This window comes from Gymnoscopelus braueri (genome assembly GCF_963280865.1).
Source record: "Gymnoscopelus braueri genome assembly, chromosome: 15".
In the NCBI taxonomy this organism is placed as follows: Eukaryota; Metazoa; Chordata; class Actinopteri; order Myctophiformes; family Myctophidae; genus Gymnoscopelus; species Gymnoscopelus braueri.
The window spans coordinates 26,910,066-26,933,832 of NC_137620.1; the positions used below are offsets into that span (position 1 = coordinate 26,910,066).

Here is a 23,767-nt window from a genome sequence, read left to right on the forward strand (position 1 = left end):
TCAACATCCTGATTGATGCAGAATCCCTCTAAAGTTCTTAAATGTCATTTCAGATTGTTTGAATTGGCTGCTTCATGCCTGGGTACCCTCACTCACATGCATTTTAGAATCTAGGCCCTGTCAGGCCACATTGAGCTCTGATTATGCACAGAGGGGATTGAAGCTTTGGATGTGTGTGTGCACAACTGCACGTACATACATTAAAGGCTTGCAAACATATTGAGCATGTCAAATCACCCAGCCAAATGTTAGGCTAAACCAAGACCAAAGAAGACTTTCTACAAAAGTTTTTTTCTCCCATAACGCCAAATAAATCATTGTTGCTCATTTGGCAATGCAACCCAAACGACTTAAAGGCCCACTCCCGTAAGTCCAAAACACCAGTCTCTTATGCACCAATCTTGCATTGTGTATGTTTATTTGAAGTTCTGTTTGCAAATCATATTGTAGCTATGCGTCTCTGTAGAACAAGCCATTGCTGTGCATTGTGGTACACAATCTGCTGCATGAAATTCTAGGCTATATTATTGTAATGCTTCAAAAGACCACAGTCCTTACGGATTGTGGCTTTAAAATGATAATTATGCTTGATGAATTATAAAGATGCCATATGGACCCAGCTGCTTGCTTGGTTTGAACCCGCTCGTGATGAGGTCAGAGAATAAAGTGTAATAGTACACTTTATTTATAGAGCACTTATCGAAACAAAGTTACAAAGTGCTTTACATAAAAGAGAAAGAACAGAACATGCGGTATGAAGCATAAATATCAAGAGAATCAAAAAATAACATTTCAACATCTAAATATGGAAAGTCGCTTTGACAAAAGCAAGTAACACTAGATTCACACACAAACAACAGCCACTGTCTTTAGACACTTAATTAGGCCAGTGGTTCTCAACCTTTTCAGGCCGTGACCCCCCAAAATTATCATATTTGAACTGGGACCCCCCACCCTGACAAGCACTTGGAATTGTAGGAGTTGAGGCATTACATTTAGTTTGACTCGGTTCCACAGATCAATATTATGAAAATAGACGATCTACAAGCTCACAATGCAATTTTTTACTCTTTCTTATATTATTTGACAATTTGGCCAATGTGTTACCAGTTGTTATAGTATAGTTTGTCGATACATTTTGATGCAATTGGTCTTTTTCTTTTCTTTCTTTTTCTTTTTTTTGAGGTACCGCCGTACCGGTATTAAAAAAATCTTAAAAGTCTTTAAATTGTGATTTCACTGTTATCTGGGGACCCCCCCAAAATCATTCAGTGGTTCTCAACCCACAGGTTGAGAACCAATGAATTAGGCAATGAAAAACTCCCAAGAAAAAAAACCTTAATTGGAAAAAAACACACCAGGAAACCTTGGGAAACCTCTCATCTTGTCCTCACTGCTGTTGTGGATCTTGTGGCTGTTCACTGAGGGCAGTTGAACCCATGAGTTACTGGCCCCCAGAGAGCAGGCTTATTGCCCACTTGTAATCATTTATCATCACCTCTACTATTATTCAAAGTTCATACCGTTGCTGTCGGGCAGAAACCTTGTATCTCCGTTTTTCAAAAGTAGTGAAAGTAGCCGATCTACAAGGGTTGTGAGCTTGTAGGTTGGCTACTGTCTGGGTTTTTAGAAATAATGAACTGATGAAAAGTATTAACGAGAGATTGTGAGTAAATAACTGCATTGAATCCATTTCCTGAAAAGTAACGGCTTTGGACATACAAGGTTTCCACCTGACAGCAACAATATAGTGTCTTTCTGTCTGTATTTCTCTCCTTGGTCTCTCTCCCCCAGTCTCGCATTACCCCCCCCCCCCCTTTCACTTCAGATACAGACCATTAGTTTTATATGCCGAGAAGCATGACAGGAGGGCAAGTAAGCTAATTATCCAAGTGACCCCCCCCTCCCAAATGTCATGTTCTGGCTTTTACTGAAGCATTCCACAGACAACCGGGCTCAAGGAACGTCTCCTTTTCTGGAAGTTTTTGCCTCAGACCATGCGGTCTGCATGGTCTGAGGCATCTTGTTCTGCTTCTCTCCCCCCAGTGCGTTTGCACACCTTCTAAGCTGTGGCCTAAACGGAGGATTACTGATGCTGGACTTGGCGTTGTACATGGGCATGGTAGTGCATGTTGCTGATTGGGTTCAGCTGGGTTAGGGGGAGATAGGGGAGTGTAAGGATTTTGTGTGATTTCATTATGCAGACCAGGTACCAGGCAGCTTAATTGGCTTTATCTCCCAGACCGAATGCATAATGTGAAATATTTTCTGAGCAAACCTAGTGCTACAGTATAGTACAGTTTGTACAGTTAAGGTTTACGTCAGACGTGTCAAAGGGTGCATACATAACCCATTCAAACCGGGAAAGTACCTGTGTCATTTTCGATTTTTGCGTTGCTATTCCGAAATAGCAGATATACAAGCTCACAGCGCATAACTTCGTGCCTGCGCTGCGAGCTTGTACATCTGCTATTTTTGAACATTTTTGAAAAATCTTTCAAGTGTGAGAGCTACTGATTTAGAAGGCATTTGTAGAATCGGCCTCAGGTCTTAATGGGTTAAGGGATCGTTTTAGGGAACAGTACTGAAGCCTGGTGAAGCCCCATGCTGTGTGTGTGCGTGTGTGCGTGTGTGTGCATGTTGTGTGAGAGTGCAGACATGCACTTGTGTGTGCGCGTGGATAACCCACACATTGATGGAGCCTAGTGTTTTACAACAGAAATGTGACCCTCAGTCGATGTATGGGTGGCGCTTGAGAAATGTGGCTTATGTTTGTGCATAAGTGTCGAGTCCTGTCTGGGAGAAGGGGCTGTGTGTGTGTGTGTGTGTGTGTGTGTGTGTGTGTGTGTGTGTGTGTGTGTGTGTGTGTGTGTGTGTGTGTGTGTGTGTGTGTGTGTGTGTGTGTGTGTGTGTGTGTGTGTGTGTGTGTGTGTGTGTGTGTGTGTGTGTGTGTGTGTGTGTGTGCGTGCGTGTGCGTGTTTAATTCATACATTCCCATATGCGTGGATTCGCCAGCACTGTCACTGCGTCTCCCGCTGCTGTTGTATTTGCTCATTGCTGATTTTGTTGTAACACTATATGCCTGACACATGGTCCCCGCCATGCCCCAGAGCATCCTGGGTACAGAGGAAGCCCATCTGTCTTCATAGCAGCAGCTCATACTAGCTGAAATTTAGACACATGAGAAATGTTGGCCGGGCCTCAAAAATAACGAAACCCCAAAGCCAGTCGAATAAGTATTATCTCTGTATTTAGACTGAGCGTTGAGATACTGCTGTTATTATTTGATTTGTTAGGGGAAGTGAGCTGTAGAGCTCTGCGATCGCCAGGAGAATTCCTTTCCTCACAGGGATATACAAAATTGCACCTGCATGTGTTCACTCATTGTCATACTTATTAAATGCTGCCAGTTGTTTTCTAATATTTTCATGTCAAGGACCCCAAATAGATATATATATTAGGCTGCAGACCCCCATTTGAAAATATTTTGTGCCAGGGACCCACATAAGAGAATAATTTTGTTGTTAGATTAGAATCAGTATAGAATTCTACAAGTCTGTACTGTAGGTAGGTGACTGATGATGACAGTGGAGAGAGTGAATACAGTCATTCTTATACATTTGTACATTAGGCTAGCGGTTTGTGGGTGAAATAATGGTGAAATTAAACTGTTCCTCCTTTTGCTGGGCACCCTGGAGCCCCCTGAAGGACCCCTGTGGGCACTTTCACACTTGCACTTTAAGATCTTGTGCAAGTGGAGCCATTGTGTCAATTTGTGTATCTCCTGTCTTCCTCTTTACTATTGTATCACGTCACAAGTGTCATCTGAAGTTCCTCTCTCTCTCCACCTCTCTCTGTCTCTTGCACAGCCTCCATGCTTGCGAGTGGGTATTTCTAGGCGTCTTATTAATGGCTGCTGATGAGATGAAATGGTAGACTCTCGGGAAGCTTTATTTACTTGCCTTTAATACTCACCCGTCAGATTGACTTATGGCACCGCCATATGGGCGCTCGGGTGCAGGGGGCGAGTGACACAGATTGACATCACATCCTCGCCCCCTTCCCCCACCACCACCCCCTCCCACTGGAATTTTGGAGCCATCGGATCCACATTCAGACCATATTGAACACTGTGTAATTGGGGAGGTTTCTTGGCTTATTACCATGAGACGCACAGGCTTCGTCACAGGGATCAGAGCGCGGGGTCAGACTTGTGTGTGTGTGTGTGTGTGTGTGTGTGGGGGGTGGGGGTGTGTGTGTGTGGCGGGGGGGCAGAGCAGGTGTCATGCCCCGAGCCCCGAGGGGAGGGTCACTTCATTGGGGACCAGGAATGACTGACAGAGTTGTACACACAGTAGAGTTGTACACACAATGCGTACCTGACCGCAAAGGCAATCCAGCCCGGTAATCCCATAGCTGCATTGTGGTCGGGTTGAAACCTTCTCTGACATGGGTGCACCAGTGGAAAGCTATTACAGACACACATTTTGTAAATAGACCTCTAAATACAGTCACTTCTAACTCACGAGTTGCTCTGGGCATAGATCCAACCCCGGGCATTTATTATGATCAGGGGTTGGGATGGTGCCAAATGGTCTTAACAGACCGCTGACATGGCTGGCATGGGTGGCATGGCATGTCTACACGGCCATTTAGGTTTACCGCTGGGACCCGCCTTGCATTGTGGGATCGCGTGAGAAATTTCGAGACATCAAGCCAGGAAGCTTTTATTGTCAAACAGCAAATCTATTCATAGTCATATACTGTACTTTATTAGTTACACATACAGCTGAGTGTGTGTGTGTGTGTGTGTACACACTGTTTATACACACACTACACTACACTACACTACACTACAATACACAATATGAATTATGTGCAGTAAATAGTCAAATGACACCAGTAGCATGTCAAACTAGAAAAAGTGCTCCTCGGAGCTCAGGTCTCCGTCAGGTCAGGTAGGTTATTGTGGCCTCCTGGTGGCGCTTTAATAGGCCAATGTGAAAAGGGTGGCATTTCTTCCTCGGCCTATAGTGGGAATGTGCGTGCAAATTACGGCAATCGTGAATCAAGATTTGAGGCATTTTGTTCAAAACGAGCCACTCGTGCAAACTTTAGATGGCAATCTTAGCTAATCAGGAAAAATCAGACAGATTCGTCTTGATCACATGACTATAGAGATACTATGTACAGATTTGCGTGATGTTTGGACAAAATCTGTAGGACTAATATAAAAAAAATGTTTCGCAAAAGTCGGCCTCCTGGTGGCACTATAACGGGCTGATCTGAAAAAATTGAGGCAGAGGTTCTGCTCTGGCATGCAGGGAGTGTGTGTGCACAGTTTTGCTGCGATTGAGCCAACGGTGTCGGAGATGAGCTGTTCACAGACAGACGGACAGACACACGGACGGACGGACAGAGTGCAAAACATAGTCTTGGCCATGCCTTCGGCCTGGCGGAGTAGACAACCAGCATGTGAGTGAGAGAGAGAGAGAGAGACAGGCAGACAGACTGACAGAGTAAGAACAGGCAAGTAAGCTTTAGCAGTCTACAGGTCAAAAGAGGACACCTCATCCCCCTTGTCCCCCTTGGCTCCACAGAGTCGCATTTCAAACCCATCATATCCTACTGTCTTAATTACACCCCGTCTCTGCCCCCACACTTCCACTCCTCTGGAGTACTCTTACACTGAATCTGGCTCCTCATCCAAGATGTGGATGGATGTTTTTGGTGGGAGGAGGTGGACCACGCCTGTACCTCCACCCAAGAGCCTGGTGGACTTTGGGCACAGATGGGTAAAGGTGAATGTATTTAGTCTTGTAATCGTTGTCCAGGTCAAGTGAAATCTCAAGTCATTCTAGACAAGTCCAGATCAAATCTCAAGTCTCAAGTGGAAACAAGCCCTGAGGGCTTATCTGGGTTATCCTTTTAGCATTCTTTTGTATAAATCTGTGCCACCGTGCCTTGTTTTTGCAAACTGTTCAAACAATCAATCAATCAAAGTCATTCGAGATGAGACCTGGTCAATCCTCCAGAATTACCAGTCCGTGCTCGCCGTGACCAAACCCAGTGTAGGATTTACTTATGCATACTCAATTAACAATTAATTGTTTGACTGTTGACAGTCAACAGTCATCTTTTGAGATACCCAATATGTTCTTCCCGTTTTCAGATGGATTTCCTCCGGATGCTCTGGTTTCCTTCCACACCAAAAGACATTAATGTTAGTGACATCCTCAGTGCCAGTACTAGCCGTAGAGCTGGACAGTAGCGGATACAGAACATGTCTAATGCCTTGGACTGGAAGAATCTGGACGGGCCTGCGATTTCTAAGCTTTGATATTGTTATAACCGGTGGATGATGTCAATATGACTATTGTTTTCAGTTCACTGTCTATTTTGGCTGCTTTCTGCAAGTGGCACGCGGCAAAAATAGATTGTAGTGGAGCTCGATTGCTCGTTACTTCTGGGACGGCGTCTGAAACGCGTCTGGTGCATTGTCACTGCGTGCATTTGTTTTGCACTAGCAACAATAAGACAAAAAGTGGTAGAATTAAGGAATGGTGTCTGTGGAAAAAAATGTGCATATGAGGTTTTCCGTTTATAAAAACAAAAGGGGTAATCAGACATGTTAAACCATCTCAGTGAATCTTCTTCAAATAGAAAATGTAACAATAGTTTTTAAGTATCCTGATTTAAGTTGAGATTAGATATACGATGGGTTTGGGATACTCCCACAACCAAAGGCTTTTAACAGTGCATAGTCAGACAAAATGGGCCATAAAAGGGGAATTCAACTCGACAGTGACTTACGAACTTCTCTACATCCCACCTAATAAGGCTTGTATCTCCTCTTGTTTCTTTTCTTTCAATGCTTTCAGTGGGTTGAAGATTACTTTCTGGGACAGGTTTATAGGCTATAAGGTACTGGCAGTTTGTCTTTGCACATACTGTACGGTACTATTCCCTTTAGATGCAGACATACATCTGCCAACCCCTCCACAAGTCCACATTCGTATATTCTGCTGTGCGGCGCCTGTGGATACATTTTGTGTTCACTGGCCCTGAGCAGGCCATTGCCATGTTTAATGAACATTTGCATTGGGAAGGTAATACTATCTCAACTATCACTTCCCCGCCTGTCAAACTAGCTTGCAAAGCCTTCAAGTGTGTGAAGAAAAGTAAACAAACTTGCCTGGAGACTTTCCTGTGACCCAACCTGTCTCGCGCTTGCGCATGTCTTTTCACCGATCACATCACTTGTTCACTCAGAATGCTTCGTGTCGAAGGGCACCAGGCTTGCCAGGTACGAACGTGACAACAACATGCCACCACCAGGGTACAAGAGACGCACGCCAGCACAAAGGAAGTCCCACAACGCACAATCCTACTTAGCTGTCTTCCACTCCACTGTGATGATCCCTTTGTGAAAACGAGGACAAAGCCTCCATAATGACATGCAGATTATTTTGTAGGGAAAAAAACGAGATGATCTGTGACGTGTTGACAGTCACTTTGTTGTCTCTGTCTGGAAGAGCGCTTTGGTCAGAAGTTGAACATTCTTTTCTGCTTTTTAGATGTATTTTTAGCATTTCTATGCTTTAATTCAGATAGGCCATTGTTGAGAGACAGGTAACCGAAGGCAGAAAGAGAGAAAAGAAGACTTTGAACCTGTGTCCGTGCTCACAAGGAACATAATGGTCTGTTCTTTGGTTGAGCCACCAGGCACCACATCACAAAAGTTTTCTGTACCACACCGACGTCGCGCTCCAAAGTGTGTGTGTGTGTGTGTGTGTGTGTGTGTGTGTGTGTGTGTGTGTGTGTGTGTGTGTGTGTGTGTGTGTGTGTGTGTGTGTGTGTGTGTGTGTGTGTGAGAAAGAGCAAGGGAGACCTCTGCCATTGTTGTGGTTTTACAAGATAAGCCACATCCTGACAACTGGAAGCCAAGCAAGTTTATTAATAGCTCAATGCTGTCCAAATTTATCCCCTTCTGGGACCAACTTCTGCCGGTTGTTTTGATTTAGCGTGCGTCCCCGGGAATGCTGGGGTCGCCAGCACAGTCACAGTCACTTCCTGTCACATCATGGTCCCTTCCCTCCCCCTCGCTCCTACCCCTTGTGCCGCTCACAACTTTTCTCCGCAACTCAAATCATGACACCTGGGAGGAAGCAAAGCTTTTTTAAATGAACAAAACGCACACCAGGCGGTCCTGCCTGACGGCTGCCGTTGAAGGAGTGTGTCTTGTAATAATCATTCCCTCTAAAGCGTTCGGTAGACTGTAGTCTGTTCTTGAAGGCCTCAGTGAATAATGCGTTAAACAGAATTGGGGCAGTAATTTAGACTGAAATTACTAAGAAAGGAGATCAACATGACAGAAAGTTGTTTATTATACTGCTGTGTTCTGACATCTGTCTTTGCATCCATGCAAAGACATTTCAGGAAATGATTCAAGGCACACACACATTCAGTTTTGTGTGCATGTGTACGTCTCAGTCTGTCTGTCTGTCTATGTAAAACACAAGTGAGGTACTTGTGTTGTGTGCCTGCTTAAGTAACCAAACAGCCAAATAGATATCCAAATGATATTCCACAGTGTATGTAAACTGCTCTGGCAAGCTAAGCAAATTCATTATGTAACTTGTGCTCAGGCTTCAGATGCTTTTAACTTGGTAATAGGCAGTAAGAGTTCATTCAAAGAGCCTCTTTGTGTGAATGCTGTATATATATATTTTTTTTTCATTATCAGTACCTATACAGACTGTTATTCAAGAAAGAGGAAGCTGTTTGTTGACTGTATTCTTCTTGATTATTTTCACAAAATGGTTGGAGGCGCTATTCAAGATTCAAGAGAGACTCAAGATTATTGTTACATCTCCATATAGATAGATAGATAGATAGCTTTATTGTCATTCAACAATACATGAAATGCATAATTGAACTGTTCAACTGGCTTGTACTATAATCTAAAACTACTCCTAGTTAAAATAATACTAAAATACTACAATACTAAAATCACCACTAATAGAATCACAGTCAGTTCATAATGAGAATATTGCACGTACAAGTATAAAGAGAGTGGTAAACGTCTTGGGTTTTGACTCCATGACACTGCAGCAACATGGAAAAAAGCAATAAAATAAGAATAGAAATAGCAGTAAACATAGTAGATTATTATGCAGTGAGTGAGTGAGTGAGTGAGTGAGTGAGTGAGTGAGTGAGTGAGTGAGTGAGTGAGTGAGTGTAGTACAACAGGCAGACAGTCCACTTGCAAAACAGTACCAGCTGAATGGTCTGTGGTTGAGGTTGGGGTGGCTGGGGTCTTTAATAATCCAATGGGCTTTGCTGGTTGTGGTTGAGGCCACAACCAGCAAAGGCAGTGATGCAACCATGCAACCATACTCTCAGTGTATTATACTAATAGGTATTCACCATATTATTCACTTTTGCAACTAACTGTTGTTTAATTATTGCATCATTTGACCTTGGTTTTCAGAGTGACATTAAAACGTTTGAGAACCACTGGCCTAAGTGTCGTTTCAGTTGACAGATCTCGTATCTCTAACCGTAATAAAAAACACCGCTTTTTTTGCACTTGAAAAAACAACAAAAATAACACTCTCCTTCACCGATAATACAAAATTTTGCCAATGCAGTGCTGCTTGAATGGCTTATTGCTGGCCTGGGACATTAGCCTGAGTCCCAGTCAGGACTGCAACAGGAAGGCCTAGGAACAAAGCAGTCTCAAGGAGCAGATGACCTGGAGCAATGTCCATTTTCATAAGAGTTAAAATAAGGAGCTCTATTCAGAAAGACTCCACATTGCAGCCTTGTGACTGGTGTCATTGGTTTAGAACGCCATGTCCCACACAGGATTGCTGCTACATTGTCCATTGTCATGTTAATCCTATGACATTGGTCAAAGGCAGTAGTGATTGTGTTGTGGAGAAACCTTGTATCTCCATATTTCATTTTATTTCCTTGATAATGCCCTATACTTCGTTGTATGACAGTCACGTTAAAGTAGTGAAAATGTGATGCATTGTGAGCTATTCTTTGCCATATTGAAATAGGCAGGCCAGGATGAAATTGGTTACGTCTGTCTGTGGGTTTTGTAAATATTTAACCAATGAAAAGTATTAACCGGAGCTTGTGACTAGATAACTACCACATTGGATCCATTGGAACACAGGTTCTTTTGTCCATTTCCTGAAAAGTAACAGTTTCGGACAAGACATACAGGGCCCCATCTTGGGGCGCCGCCTTACCCCTTATCCCTAAACTTATTAGCCATTTTTTACTATTTTTAAAAACATTTAAAAATAGTTCAACTAGCCGATCTACATCAACACGTTGTGAGCTTGTAGATTGGCTTTTTGAACTATTTTTGTTGTAAAATGTTTGTACTAAAATGTTTTTCAAAATAGTAAAAAAAAATGGCAAAGAAGTTTATGGATAAGGGGTAAGGCGGCGCCCAAGATAGGGCCCACAAGGTTTCCACCTGACAGCAATGATATACATTACGTGCATGTCTGCTTATTCTTTTTCAATAAGAGAAATGTAGAGTGGGTAGAAAGGCCGTCTGGGAATCAGAAGGTCACTCGGTCCCCGACCGGCCCAGTCTATGTGTCAAAGTGTCCCTGAGCAAGAAGACGCTTAACCCCTAACTGCTCCCTGGGTGCTGTATTAATAGCACCCTCTGCTCCTAGTAGTTAGGATGGATAAATGCAGAGGACACATTTCACTTGTGCAAATGTACTGTGACAAATAGCCTAACAACAACAACAACAAAGAGGACTACGGTATATAAAAAAAACGCGGCTAGTCTCAGTTCTGACCCATATAAGGTTTAAACGGTATGTTTTATCCGCCAACAATCGGGGAGGTTGGTGTTGCCAGGCTGGGGACATGAGGACCTGCTGGGACTGGACAAGGTCTTGGCTCTGGTCCCTTTTACACAATCTGTCATAGGATAGCTCAACATGGTACAATATCAATCTTGTTTATGTCAATGGCGTTTGTATGTGAAGTGGATGCTTGTGTGTTTACGGCACTAAGGAGCATAACTTCATTGTGCGAGTTTGTGCTATCATTTCGGTGACGCTGTTAGTGACCATATGGTGAACTCTTTGTGTTCCTTGTCTCTGTGTGTGTGTGTGTGTGTGTGTGTGTGTGTGTGTGTGTGTGTGTGTGTGTGTGTGTGTGTGTGTGTGCCTGTGCGCGTGCGTGCGTGCATGTGTGTGTGTGTGCTTGTGCGTGTGCGTGCGTGCGTGTGTGTGCACACACGTGTGACTCCTATTGCAAGACCTTGGCAGATTGCCAGCTCAAACTGTCCACTGGCAGCGAAGCTGAAAGAAAGTTATGGGCTTATTTCCCTGGTGGGATACTTGGGATACAAATAAAAGTGTGTGTGTGTGTGACGTGTATGGGGGGGGGGGGGGGTGCGGGTTGGGTGCCTCGGGAGTTCATGGATTGACAGCAGCAGCACCGTACAAAGGCGTACAGAGTGGATAAAGGTGACACCGACAGGGAAACGTTTCAGACCTGTTTTTCGCCATGCCGCACTAGTTACGGTACACGCTGACTCACAAAGTATTTTGTGTTCTTCCTGTGTGTGAGGGCGAGCTGCTTTGACACACGATATCTCAATGACATCTTGGTATGATAATTATCACCGCAGCAGAAGAACAAGCTTCCCCGCGTGGTCACATGATGACACAATGCGACATGCACCACAGCTACAGGCCAAATGCACATAATGGACTGCATGCAGCCACGTACTCCACATGCTGATTATGTTTGTCCTGTCCTCAAGCAGTTATTTTACGCCGTCACTCAAAGTGATTTACAAGCTAAACATGCATTGAGTGCATAGCTATTGATGGTTAAACATTTGGACAAAGGATTTCAAACAACATTTGGCTAAACATATGTAAGCTTTCCTGGAATAAAAAATTCCAGGAAAGCTTCCAGCTTCCAGGAAAATTCATTCATTCAGACCAGAGCGATTGGGAGAAGACTTGGACTGAGGAATTTATACAAATAATTAGTACCCTTCTAGTGACCATGCATAAGCACAAACTGTCCACAAACTGTCCACAAACTGTCCACAAACTGTCCCCGTCCCCATCCCTGCCCCCGTCCCTGTCCGTTTTCAGCTATACTTTCATTGGTGTGACGTCATGTTCTCTTTCTATAGCAACGCATCCTACCTCCGTGACAAAATATCAAAATGTCCAATATCAAGGTATTAAAATATCCACGCTAGATGTAAACAAACTTGCTCGGCTCAGAACAGAGCAAGCTACACAGCTGTGATTAATTCCATCAGATTACTGAGGGGGGGGGGGGATCTATGGAATCTTTTTATAATAACCACAATGAAATAAATAAAATCGACAATGAAATAGATTAAAAACCTAATGATATAAATACAAAATACAATAAAAGAATAAATAAATGCATTTATTTATTTCTGTGTGTTTTTTATTTCATTGTGTTTTTTATTTATTTCATTGCGTTTTATATATATTTCATTGTGGTATTTATTATTAAATCTTTGGACCAATGGACTTCCATAGGAATCACTATTTGGTTGGCATTAAAATGAGTATGATGGTGTCTTATCAATAAGGAACTTTAGGTGGATAGGTGAAGAAAGTCTGGGTGGGTGGATGGCTCAATTTGGAGCATGTTGGGGTCTTGAGACTGTACAAATGGACCTTACGGGTCCATTTAGTGTTTTTGTGGGTTTTTTCGGGGTCCTTGAAATTAAAAAGCTTGAGAATCACTGCCTTACCCTGACCTGTCTCTGACCTTTGCCTTTCAGATCCTTGTCTGCATGTCGTGCCACCATGCATAGGTGAAGCCGACCGTTTCAGCCTGGAAGCCCTCCGCCACATCCACAAGCAGCTGGACGATGACAATGACGGGGGCATTGAGGTCAATGAGAGCGTGGAGGTGAGCCCCACACACACACTTCTCACCAGGGTTGAGTACCGAACTCTGTACTTTTAAGGGTACAGATCAAATTGCGAAGAAAAAGTATTTTTGCACACCTACAGAGACGGACAGGTGTAATGAGTAATGAACTTGAAGAGCAGAAAAAAGGGGAGTCCCGCACACTGTCTTCGGTCACTCGGACTTTCATCGGGCATCAGATGACTGATGACATTTTTGTACGTGAAGACAGTGTGCGGGACTCCCTCTTTTTCTACTCCACAGATTAGACGAAATTACTACGGAGAACAGGTAATTTTCTTTTACTCTGAATAGCTTGCAGTGATGCTCATCGCTACCTTGCATCGCTCACTTACCCTGAAATTGAAACACAAGTAAAGGTTAAGTAAAACGTTACTTAACCTTTGATCCAACAACACAGGCAGGACAATAATAGTCCTGGCATCCTAAACGGTGATTGGAGCTATAATCTGCTAAAATCGTAGTAAAAAAGTAGTAAAGTAAAGTATTGACCTCCTTGCTGAGAATATTCACAGCCCTGTTTCTGACCAACTGTGCCAACAATTGTGTTTACATTTTGAGGACCCCTAGTTTCGGAAGATGCTGTCTGTATGAAATGCCACGTCATTGCATTAAATGACGTGACATGATGTAGGGGTCCTACATCCCAGAATGTAGGACCCCTAGTTTCAGAAGATGGTGTGTGTCTGAAAAGGCGCATCTTGTTGCTCGCAATGTCACGTCATTGCATTAAATAAATCCTCTTAATGGGAGTTATTTGGTATGCAGATGTTTACGCACTAATGTATAAGGTTTATTTTTTTTAATCCAGCACCCATTTTATTGGACATTGGGATGTGCATGGGCTTTTCCTACAGCCTCTATCTCCCCCCCCCCACACACACACACACACACGCACTCACTCACTCACTCACTCACTCACTCACTCACTCACTCACTCACTCACTCACTCACTCACTCACTCACTCACTCACGCACGCATGCACACACTCGCAAGCACGCACACATGCACAATTGCTTTGTCTCTGCTATTACATAAGGTATTAGTGTCAGTGACCGTGTGTGTGACTCTGTTATGGGTTGTTTAGCAAGTCATTTTACTTCTCTATGACTGTGCATTTCTTTTGCCCATACAGTTTTTCAAGTCGTCAGATAACTTTACACGACTCCGTTCATGCAAAGGGAGTATGCTGTGTGTGTGTGTGTGTGTGTGTGTGTGTGTGTGTGTGTGTGTGTAAGCTTTCCTGCGTGCATGCGTGCGTTCGTGTATGTGTGTGTGTGTGTGTGTGTGTGTGTGTGTGATGGTGAGGGTTAGGGCCATATAAAACGAGCGAACGGACAGGGCGGTGTGAGTGACTGACAGGTGACCAGAGCACCCCCGTGACCTGCCCTGCCCGCTGCTAATCACCAGTCTCTTATTTTGAAAGGAGCCCAGAGAGAGAGGGCCATAGCGGTCACATTCTGTCTGTCTGCATCTAGTGGTAGGAGTCGTTTTCAACTGGTCGGGGCAGTGCAGGTGCGAGAAACGGTTATACCACAGCTCTTGGCTGTGACATTGAGTGGTGTCTCAGCATAGCTTGAGGGCTGTGTGCTTTTAGGCCCTGTTTAAGACTCTCTAAGGCCGGGGTGTTGGAACCGACCCCTGGGCTGGATTAGGGAAATATGCGTGTCATCTGTGTGGACGGAATCTGAATGCATAGTGGATGTACCGTACATAGTGTTGCCAGATTTTGCGGCGAGAGAAATAAGCATCCAGGTCTATGAAAACAAGCCCAAAAGAAGCTACTATTAGGCCACATGTATGAGTGTCGGATATTTAGCCGATCTGCAAGCTTGTAGATCGGCTATTTTCGAAAAAGAATCTAGAAAAAAAGTGAAAAATTGTAAATATTTTAACGTCACCCATCTGGTACAGCGGTCACAAAATACTTTTAGATGGGGGTCCGTGGACAAATACATATTCATTCCGGTATCCTTGACATGAAAATGTTTGAGAGCCATGGTTTAAACAACATTAAGAAGCAAGCCCAAATAATCAACTACACTTTAGAAACAAACAAGCCCCAACTACGACTATTTACAAGCGACTTTACAGAAAAACAAGCCCAACATCGCATCTAGCAAGCGGACATGGCAACACTGGATGTACAGTATTTGTGTGAGAGTGTGAGTGTGTGTGTGTGTGTGTGTGTGCACGTGTGCATCCATACGTATACTGTAGTATGTGTTCATTTATGTTCTTGATTTGTGTCTTTAGATGAAGGCTCTGGCCTAGTTGATGTCCTTTGACTAAGTTTTTTTTGGCTGGCAATCATGTTTAAGGAGTTCCAGGCTTCTTCTTGAGAATTCAGTGACGGGCAGAACATTTATCACGTTAACCTTAGCCTCCCTATTCTGGGGTGAACATTCAGCGAAATGGTTTGCAGTAATGTCAAGTATACTGTGAGTCCTTTAAGGACTGAAATGACTGCCACTGTTTTCACCAAATTAGTAGATATCAGCAAATGCTATGTATGTCAGAAGAATGAATGTAGGTCTTTATCTCAGACCTATGTTGCGCGTGTGACACAGATGTTGAGAATGGGATTGTGGATCTTGTGTTTGCCTTAAAAAAAACATTTTTTTTGGTAATCATTTGTAATATTTCCAGAAATAAGACTTGAAATGAGGAAAAATAAGACTTTTACGCACCTAGTCACCTACATAAAACGATAGGTGCGGAGGAGGGCCAAAGTGGAGGCGCCCGCTGGCCCAGCGGTCCTAGGCTCTAATGCATTGCGTGTTCAAATCCCGTTCCCGACGACCTTTGTGCGTGTCACTCCCCGTCTCTCTCTCCCTATTTCCTGTCCACCTCCACTATCTACTATCGATAAAGGCAGAAAAAGCTTTTTTTTTTTTTTATATGAGAGGGCCAAATTAGGGCTGATATTAGAAAATATATTAAAAAAATAAGACAACCTGGGAAATGTTGTTTCCCAGTGAACAAACTTTTTTTTTGTGTTTGTTTTTTTGCATTTGAAGACAGTGTGCATCTGACTTCTACAGAAATTAAAAATTTTAAAAATATTTTATTGTTCTGTCTAAATACCTTAGCTCCTAAATGTTCCTTTTTTCTGGTGATCATCATCATGGTTAACACTGCTTACCATCAGCGCCATGACGAGGTCTCTCTTCCTGTTAGACTGACACAGGTTGGGGGTCGAGAGAGTGTCGAAAGGCCTTACTGTCACTAGTCCTTTTAGCTGGCATCTGGTCTGACAGCCCCCCCCCCTTAAGCCCAACACATACCATGAACATGAACAAGTCAATGTCAGCATCAACAACACATGACAAAGCTCCCACTGATGTTTCCTTCTCTCTCTCTCTCTCTCTCTCTCTCTCTCTCTCTCTCTCTCTCTCTCTCTCTCTCTCTCTCTCTCTCTCTCTCTCGATTCCTGTGACGCACCTTTTTCTTTTGCCAGGAAAACCCATACTGAGGTCTGAATATGGACTGCTGTAATAAATACATGTTGGATCACTTGTATAATTACAGTTCTGGTCATTCTCATCACGTGTAATGTTATTATTAATGGGGCGGCAATTGCTCCCGATGAACAGGTTGGTGCCTTGCATGGTTTCCTCCGCCATCGGTGTGTGAACGTGTGTGTGAATGGGTGAATGTAATGCACAATAAATGTAAAGTGCTTTGGATAAAAGGGCTGTATAAATGCACCATTTACCATTTATATAAATGCACCATTTATTAATATTGATTATCGGTATTCAATACCGTATTGGCCCTGAAATGTCATATTGTGCCATCCATTGTGTAAAGATGACAAGTGGTGGTTGTATAATCATTTAGAGACAGCATACAGTATGTATACAGTGACAAGCAGGGCAGCTTTTTTTAAACCTCTTGTTTAAAGAGCATGTTGAGGGGTGAAACAAGTGATTTACAGCTTGGACGACAAGTCGGAGTTTAGAAGCCCTGTCAGCGGGAGGCATGCTGAAATGAGGTGGCTTCATTCTTGTTAGCACAAACGTTTAACCCTTTAAGACCGGGAACGCATCTGTGTGTCATTTTTAAGATTTCTATGGGCTGCTATTTTTGAAAAATCTTGAAAATGTGTGCAAATCTTTGAATATATATATATTTTTAAACATATGTTAAACATTTTGTTCTAAGGACCCCCAGAAGCAAAGATTTGAGTTATAAATGTTCGCTTTAAAAATATATATATTCAAAGATTTGCACAAATTTTCAAGATTTTTCAAAAATGGCAGATATACAAGCTCATAGCGCAGCACTCGTGTCGCGCTATGAGCTTGTAGATCTGCTATTTTTGAATAGCCAAAGACAAAATTACACAGATGTGTTCCCTTCCCGGTCTTAATGGGTTAATGTGTCCCCGCTTCTTGACAGATAGTAATTTGTTCAAGACTTCCTAAAGGCGTTTCAGTTTTTTTGACATTTTAGGCACACATAGTGTAGTGGAGAGTGGAGAAAGATAGGCAAAGTTGGGAGGGCTTATGCAATGTCATGTGAGAAAGGTCATGGGTTAGATTCAAGCCTACGGCCCGTAAGTCAGTCTACTGAGCAAGCTGTATATGTCCTGACATAAAATGGAAATACATCACAGTCACTGTGTGAAGACTTTCCTCACCAGTGCCCTATAGTGATTTAAATGACGCGGGTGTGACATATGATTTAGAAAGTGGAAGGCGATGACCCTTTTTATATTTCATTAGCAAACTGCCTTGTCAACCCCGTGAAACCTCATCCAAAATCCAACACCGAAATGTGCTTTTAACTCGTAACATATACAGTAGCTCTCAGTTTACAGGTTTATTATCCCCACACGCACGCACGCACGCACGCACGCACGCACGCACGCACGCACGCACGCACGCACGCACGCACGCACGCACGCACGCACGCACGCACGCACGCACGCACGCACGCACGCACGCACCACACACACACACACACACACACACACACACACACACACACACACACACACACACACACACACACACACACACACACACACACACAGGAGAAAATTTATAGAGGCAGGGGCAGCTTGCCGAATCATTGACAGGTGCTGGTGACATGCTAGTCACATCAGCTGCAGGATCCACAGGAAGTCATTTGTAAAAGAACAGTCCCCCTCTCCTCTCTCCCATTCATATGATCAGCGGGGAGGGATGTGTGTCCCAGTCAGAGCCAGTTCTCCCCTTTTTATTAACAAAAGAAGAAAAACAAAACAAAACACTTGACCAAGGCTATACTCAGCTCTTTCCCCAGCTACAGGGAAAGACGTGTGCTCCCTGGACCAGTGGTTCCGGTGTTTGAAGTAAATGTTTAGTACGGAGCCCCTGAGTTTAGAGTGATACGAGTGATAATACGTGTTATAGAGCCGACTTATTTGCACGGATATGTTTACAGGTGTGCCTTGACATTTTTGACTAGCCATTTGGTGTGCCTTGGACACAAAAAGTTTGAAAACCCCCCTGCTCTAGAAGATATATAAAATGTATCTAAACAAGACCAGGAGACCTGGTTCTGCCAGACCCAGAATAAATTCCCTTTCCTTTTATGCCCATGTATGGACGAAAGGGGGACGAAATTGGCTGACTCTATTCAGCACTGTGATTGGCTAGCGAGACACATGATGACATTAATAACCTATAAATAGGATTATGCACTTAAAAAAAAATCATTTTTTTTTAAGTGAGCTCCATCACTATGGGGGACGAAACTTGAACCCTCTTTTATGCCCATGTATGGACGAAATAGGGACAAAGCCTCATGTAGGCCGACCCCTTGGGTCTGGCAAATACTCTTCTATCAGTGCAACCGGAGACCTTAAGAAATGGCTAGCAGGATGCTAGGACAGTAGGTGAGCTCTAAAATAGCCTTGGCATTTCTTTAACCTGAGTGGCGTCTCAGCATAGCTTGAGGGCTGTGTGCTTTTAGGCCCTGTTTAAGACTCCCTAAGGCCGGGGTGTTGGAACGACCCTGGGCTGGATTAGGGAAACATGTGTGTCATCTCATCTGTGTGAAGTGGACTGAATCTGAATGCATGCATAGTGGATGTATACAGTGTTGCCAGATTTTGTGAGAGAAATAAGGAACTAGGTCTATGAAAACAAGCCCAAAAGAAGCGACTATTAGGCCACGTGAGCATCGGATATTTGAAAATAGCTGATATTTTTTCCCCTTTACACCAAATCTCTGAGCCAAAAATACCCAATGACCGCCGAATGTTCGCCTGTTTCCCTGAAAGTTCAACTATTATGACATGCCCAGAGTAGGGACTGTAGTAGTTAGAGCTCGAGTGGCAAACAACATACTACAGTTTTTTTGTGTTTGTGTGTAATCATAATACTGTTCTCATGGATTAAAGCTCTCATTCGCCACGACTGATTTCAGTCATTTGGATTCCATAGAAGCCAGCATGTCTTCTACGGAAGCATGTTGGCACAGCGGCAGTATGTAGAACAGCAGGAACAATATTACTAAAACATCATGATTTTACATATTGTGTTAATTGTTTAGGAATCAGCGCTAGTGTGGGGGTCTCCTTTTCACACTGTTTCACGAATCGCACATTAGGACCTGGTCTTACAAACGTTTTCAGTCTTGAGGTTTTAGTTTGCTTTTAATCCATGTGTTCTATAACTCCACTATTCTGGGTGGTGCCAGGCAGCCAGGCAGGGGTTTGTTGCGTTGCGGTTGTCGGCTGGTCTCTGGGGGACGGCAGGTGCAGAGGCTTCCTGGGCTGCATGCTGTCTGTCAGCCAAGGAGACACTCCAAAGCATCAAGTTACATCACTTTGAAATTGTCAGAACCCGACCCACATCACAGCCGCACGGGTGATCCATGCGTGAGTGTGTGTGTGCAGTCGCCATGGGAGAGTGTGTGTGTGTGTGTGTGTGTGCGGGTGCGTGCGTGTGTGTGTGTGTGTGTGTGGGTGGGTGTGTGTGTGTGCAGCTGTACTGTGCTAGGGTTTGAGACCCCTGGGTTAGGTTTGTGTCCTGTGTATCTGTAGGGAGAGGCAACGCACAATACAATAATATCCTCACAATATTGATATTGAGGTATTTGGTCGATATTATTTTGTCCTTATCTCCCAGCCCTATGTCTCAGCAGGCGATAATATACAGTATATACATTACACAGCACATGTGTTGTGTTTAGGTTGGTGTGTTTGAGGACAGAGCCAACAAAGATGGCATTTTTTAAATTTGTTTTATATTGTAATCAGCAAAATAATTCAGTGTTTTTAATGGCACCTGTCTTTTTAAACATCTGTGATCATGCTGAAAGCTGCATAAACATCATACATCAAAAAAATTAAAAGAGCCAAGTTGAACAGTCTGAAGGAGTGTCTAGGCTCTATCTATAGATGGGTTGGATGTCTGGAAGGGGCTGAACGGGTGGGGGACGTTACGAGAGGAGGTGTTTGTGTTGAAGTCCCATGGTGCATGAGGGGGGGGGCAGCTGTGAGGAGAGAGAGGGACGGTCCAGACATTTTACTCACACCCCAGCGCTTGGAACCAGAGCCAGGGTCTTTGGACAGCTCCGGGTCCTCTTTCAAGGCACAGCAGATTCTTCCACAGAGTGCATGTCGTCGCTGTCCAGTGGAAACCTTGTATGGCCAAAACTGTTACTTAAAGGAGTAGTTCACCCTCAAAATTGCTTTTTTTCTGTCGATTATTAGATTTTTTTGTTTTTTGTCGCATTCCTAAGCCAATAATATCATCAAGGTCATCAAATTATTGGCTTAGGAATGCGACAAAAAACAAAAAAATCTCCATGAATTCAAGGCTCCATGAGGTGTGTGATTGATAGAAAATAAGTAATTCTTTGGGTGAACTATCCCTTTAAAGTATCAGTTTTACTGAAAAGTAACTTTTCAGCAAGATTATTATTATTTAGTCACAAGCTCTTGTTGATACTTTGCATTGGTTCAATATTTATAAAACCCACAGACACACGTAACCGCTTTCATTTTCACACAAAAAAAGGAAAAATTGCCGATCTACAAGCTCACAACAAGTCACATTTGTGTTACTTTTGTGTGACATTGTAGTATGACGAAGTAGGGCATAAATTTATGAAAAAACACTATGAAATGTGGAGATACAAGGTTTCTGCCTGACAGCAGCGATGTGTGACTGTGTGGAGAGAGAAAGTTGTGTGCGTCTTTTCATTAAAGTTGGCACCAATATTTGTTAACTACACTTTGCTATCAAATCACACAACTTTATCACAACTTAAAGGAACACTTTTTTCAACTTTATCTCCATATACTTCCTCATTACTGCTTACTATACACACAGAAAAATAATAGTTATTAAATGGTTCTTTAAAAGGCTATATGGTTCTACAAAGAACCATCAACTACTAAAGAACCATTTGATCTAGTGAATGGTTCTTCATGCTCCTCATCTAGTTCTAGAGAACCTTTTTTTGGTCAAAGTTCTTTGAAGAACCTTTGAACTCTTAAACCATGTCTTAGTAGGCAGATGTTCATCGAAAATCTAGCAGATCTACATGCTCACAACGCGCCGTGGTGCGACGCGTTTTGAGCTTGTAGATCTGCTATTTTCGACAAACACATTGCAGTTGATGAAGTTCATACGGTTTGGGTTCTTTATAGAACCATTCAAATAAATAGTCTGAAAGGTTCTTTCTGGAACCAAAAGTGGTTCTTCTCTATGGCATCACTCTGAAGAACCAGTTTTGGTTCCAGTTGGCACCTTTTATTTTTCTGTGTGTAGGATGGTACTATTTCTGTCTACTCTGTGTCTCACAGGCATGCTGTGGATGATAGCTTGAGCATGTACCTGCTGTTTACATCATTGGCAGGGACGTCAAGCTAATGGAAACTTACTACAGACTTTCTCTTCCCACAATGTTATTTGCTAACATAGTCTGAAAAGGAAAGAAGCAAGCACTCATCAGACGAGTAGTCCAAAGTACATGTGTACAAGGTGCACGGTTCAGGATGTGTACAAGGTGCACGGTTCAGGCCCACAGGCCTTCCTCAGCGTATATCAGATATACGCTGAGGAAGGCCTCTGGGCCGAAACGTCTGTTGGTATGAGCTGCTGCTGGGGGGATAAGACCTGAATAAATAAGAGCCTAAATGGAGTGAGTGCTGGTATTCCTTTCTGTGTTGCTAACATAGTCGCCATGGTTGTTAAAATGAATGAATTAAAAAATAGCAGTTAGTGCAGCTATTTTCACTGCTTTCGCAAGACACCATTGCACAATGAAGTTTAAAATGGGGCTCAAGTTGATAATCAGACTATTCGATTTAGTCAATAATAAAAACATCGGTAACACCTTACCAGAGGTCGGACTTGGGTCTATAATGCATTATAATCAAATCAAATCAAATCAAATCAAACTTTATTTGTATAGCACATTTACAACAGCCCAAAGCCGACCAAAGTGCTGAACATGGTTAAAACAAGGTAATTCAAACATAAAGAAGCATCAACAAATAATATGCATTGACACAGGACAACAAAGAAAAACAAAACAATGCAGAGTTAAGACAGAACAGGAGAGCTAAATACAACTAAAAGCAAGAGAGCACAAGTGAGTTTTAAGTAAGGTTGTAAAAGCCCCAATCGACTGGGCAGATCTAATGGGGGGAGGGCCAACATATTCCAGAGCCTGGGGCCCGCAGCCGCAAAAGCAAGGTCACCCCTGCTCCTCAAATTTGTCGTATGAACGACCAGCAACAGCTTGTCCGCAGACCTTAAAGCCCTGGCTGGGATATAGGGCTCGAGTGTATCATAATCACATTTATAATGCATTATAATGTGTTTATAAGGCATTATAATACCCGTTATAAATGTTTATAATCATGTAGGACAACTTAAGACAACTTATAACAATGTTTTAACGTATTGTAAGTGCATTGTAAACTCCGTAGAATTATAAGCTCAGTAGAACGGCACATTATAACCATGTCGTTGGCTACATAGTTATAATCCAGTTTTATTTTGTATTCATTATTTAGCTGTCAGTGGTACTGTTCTGTAACAGGTTGTCCTAACTGACTGAACTTGACAAATGTCACGGTCGTGAGAAATGAGTTTTAATGCACAACGCTGTCACGTTGGTGTTAGAGCCCTGGTAATGTGTGTGAGGTTTAAATGAAAAATAACACAGCCGAGTGCTCATTGACGAGGGATAAATGATCGATGGTACGGCACATAATCCGTCATGGACAATAAATGGAGACCGAGAAGGAGAGAGAGGTAGAGAGGAGGAGAAATGTACGAGAAATGAAACACTCTCACAGTGAGTTGCCAGGGAGGCCAGTGCAGTGGCTGATGGGAAGAGCCCTCAGACCCATATCTGGAATCTACCATGAGATGATGAACAAAATGGTTCTTTGTTTGCTACTGTGCTACTGTGCGTGTGCGTGTGCGTGTGCGTGTGTGTGTGTGTGTGTGTGTGGCTGAGCATTGTGTCATTCTCTGCCTGTTACTGAGTCTGTCTGTGTGTGAGCAATATACACATGCTGTGTGTGTGTGTGTGTGTGTGTGTGTGTGTGTTTGTTTGTCTGTTTTGTTTTTGTTTTAAATATATATCATTGCATATCGAATGGACAATGTAAAAGTACTTCTCTTTCCCAGTATAGTGAGGTCTATTTGTGAGTATTTGCTGTTCATTATGGCCTACTTTATTACTATCAAATCCTGAATACCATAGGTTCCAGCAACTTAGTGACATTTAAATAGGCTGATAAGCTTGACCACAAGGATCAGAGTTATC

The 23,767-nt window shown here is 43.1% G+C and overlaps 1 protein-coding gene across 3 annotated transcripts in view; it reads left to right on the forward strand.

Annotated features, from left to right (window-relative positions):
* Positions 1-23,767, forward strand: part of stim2b (stromal interaction molecule 2b) — a 66,905-nt gene that overhangs the window by 19,324 nt on the left and 23,814 nt on the right. For all 3 annotated transcript variants that reach the window (XM_080452135.1, XM_080452133.1, XM_080452134.1), the window contains exon 2: positions 12,827-12,957. In XM_080452135.1, coding sequence (XP_080308261.1) covers positions 12,827-12,957 — 131 coding nt within the window. The remainder of the gene's footprint in view (positions 1-12,826; positions 12,958-23,767) is intronic.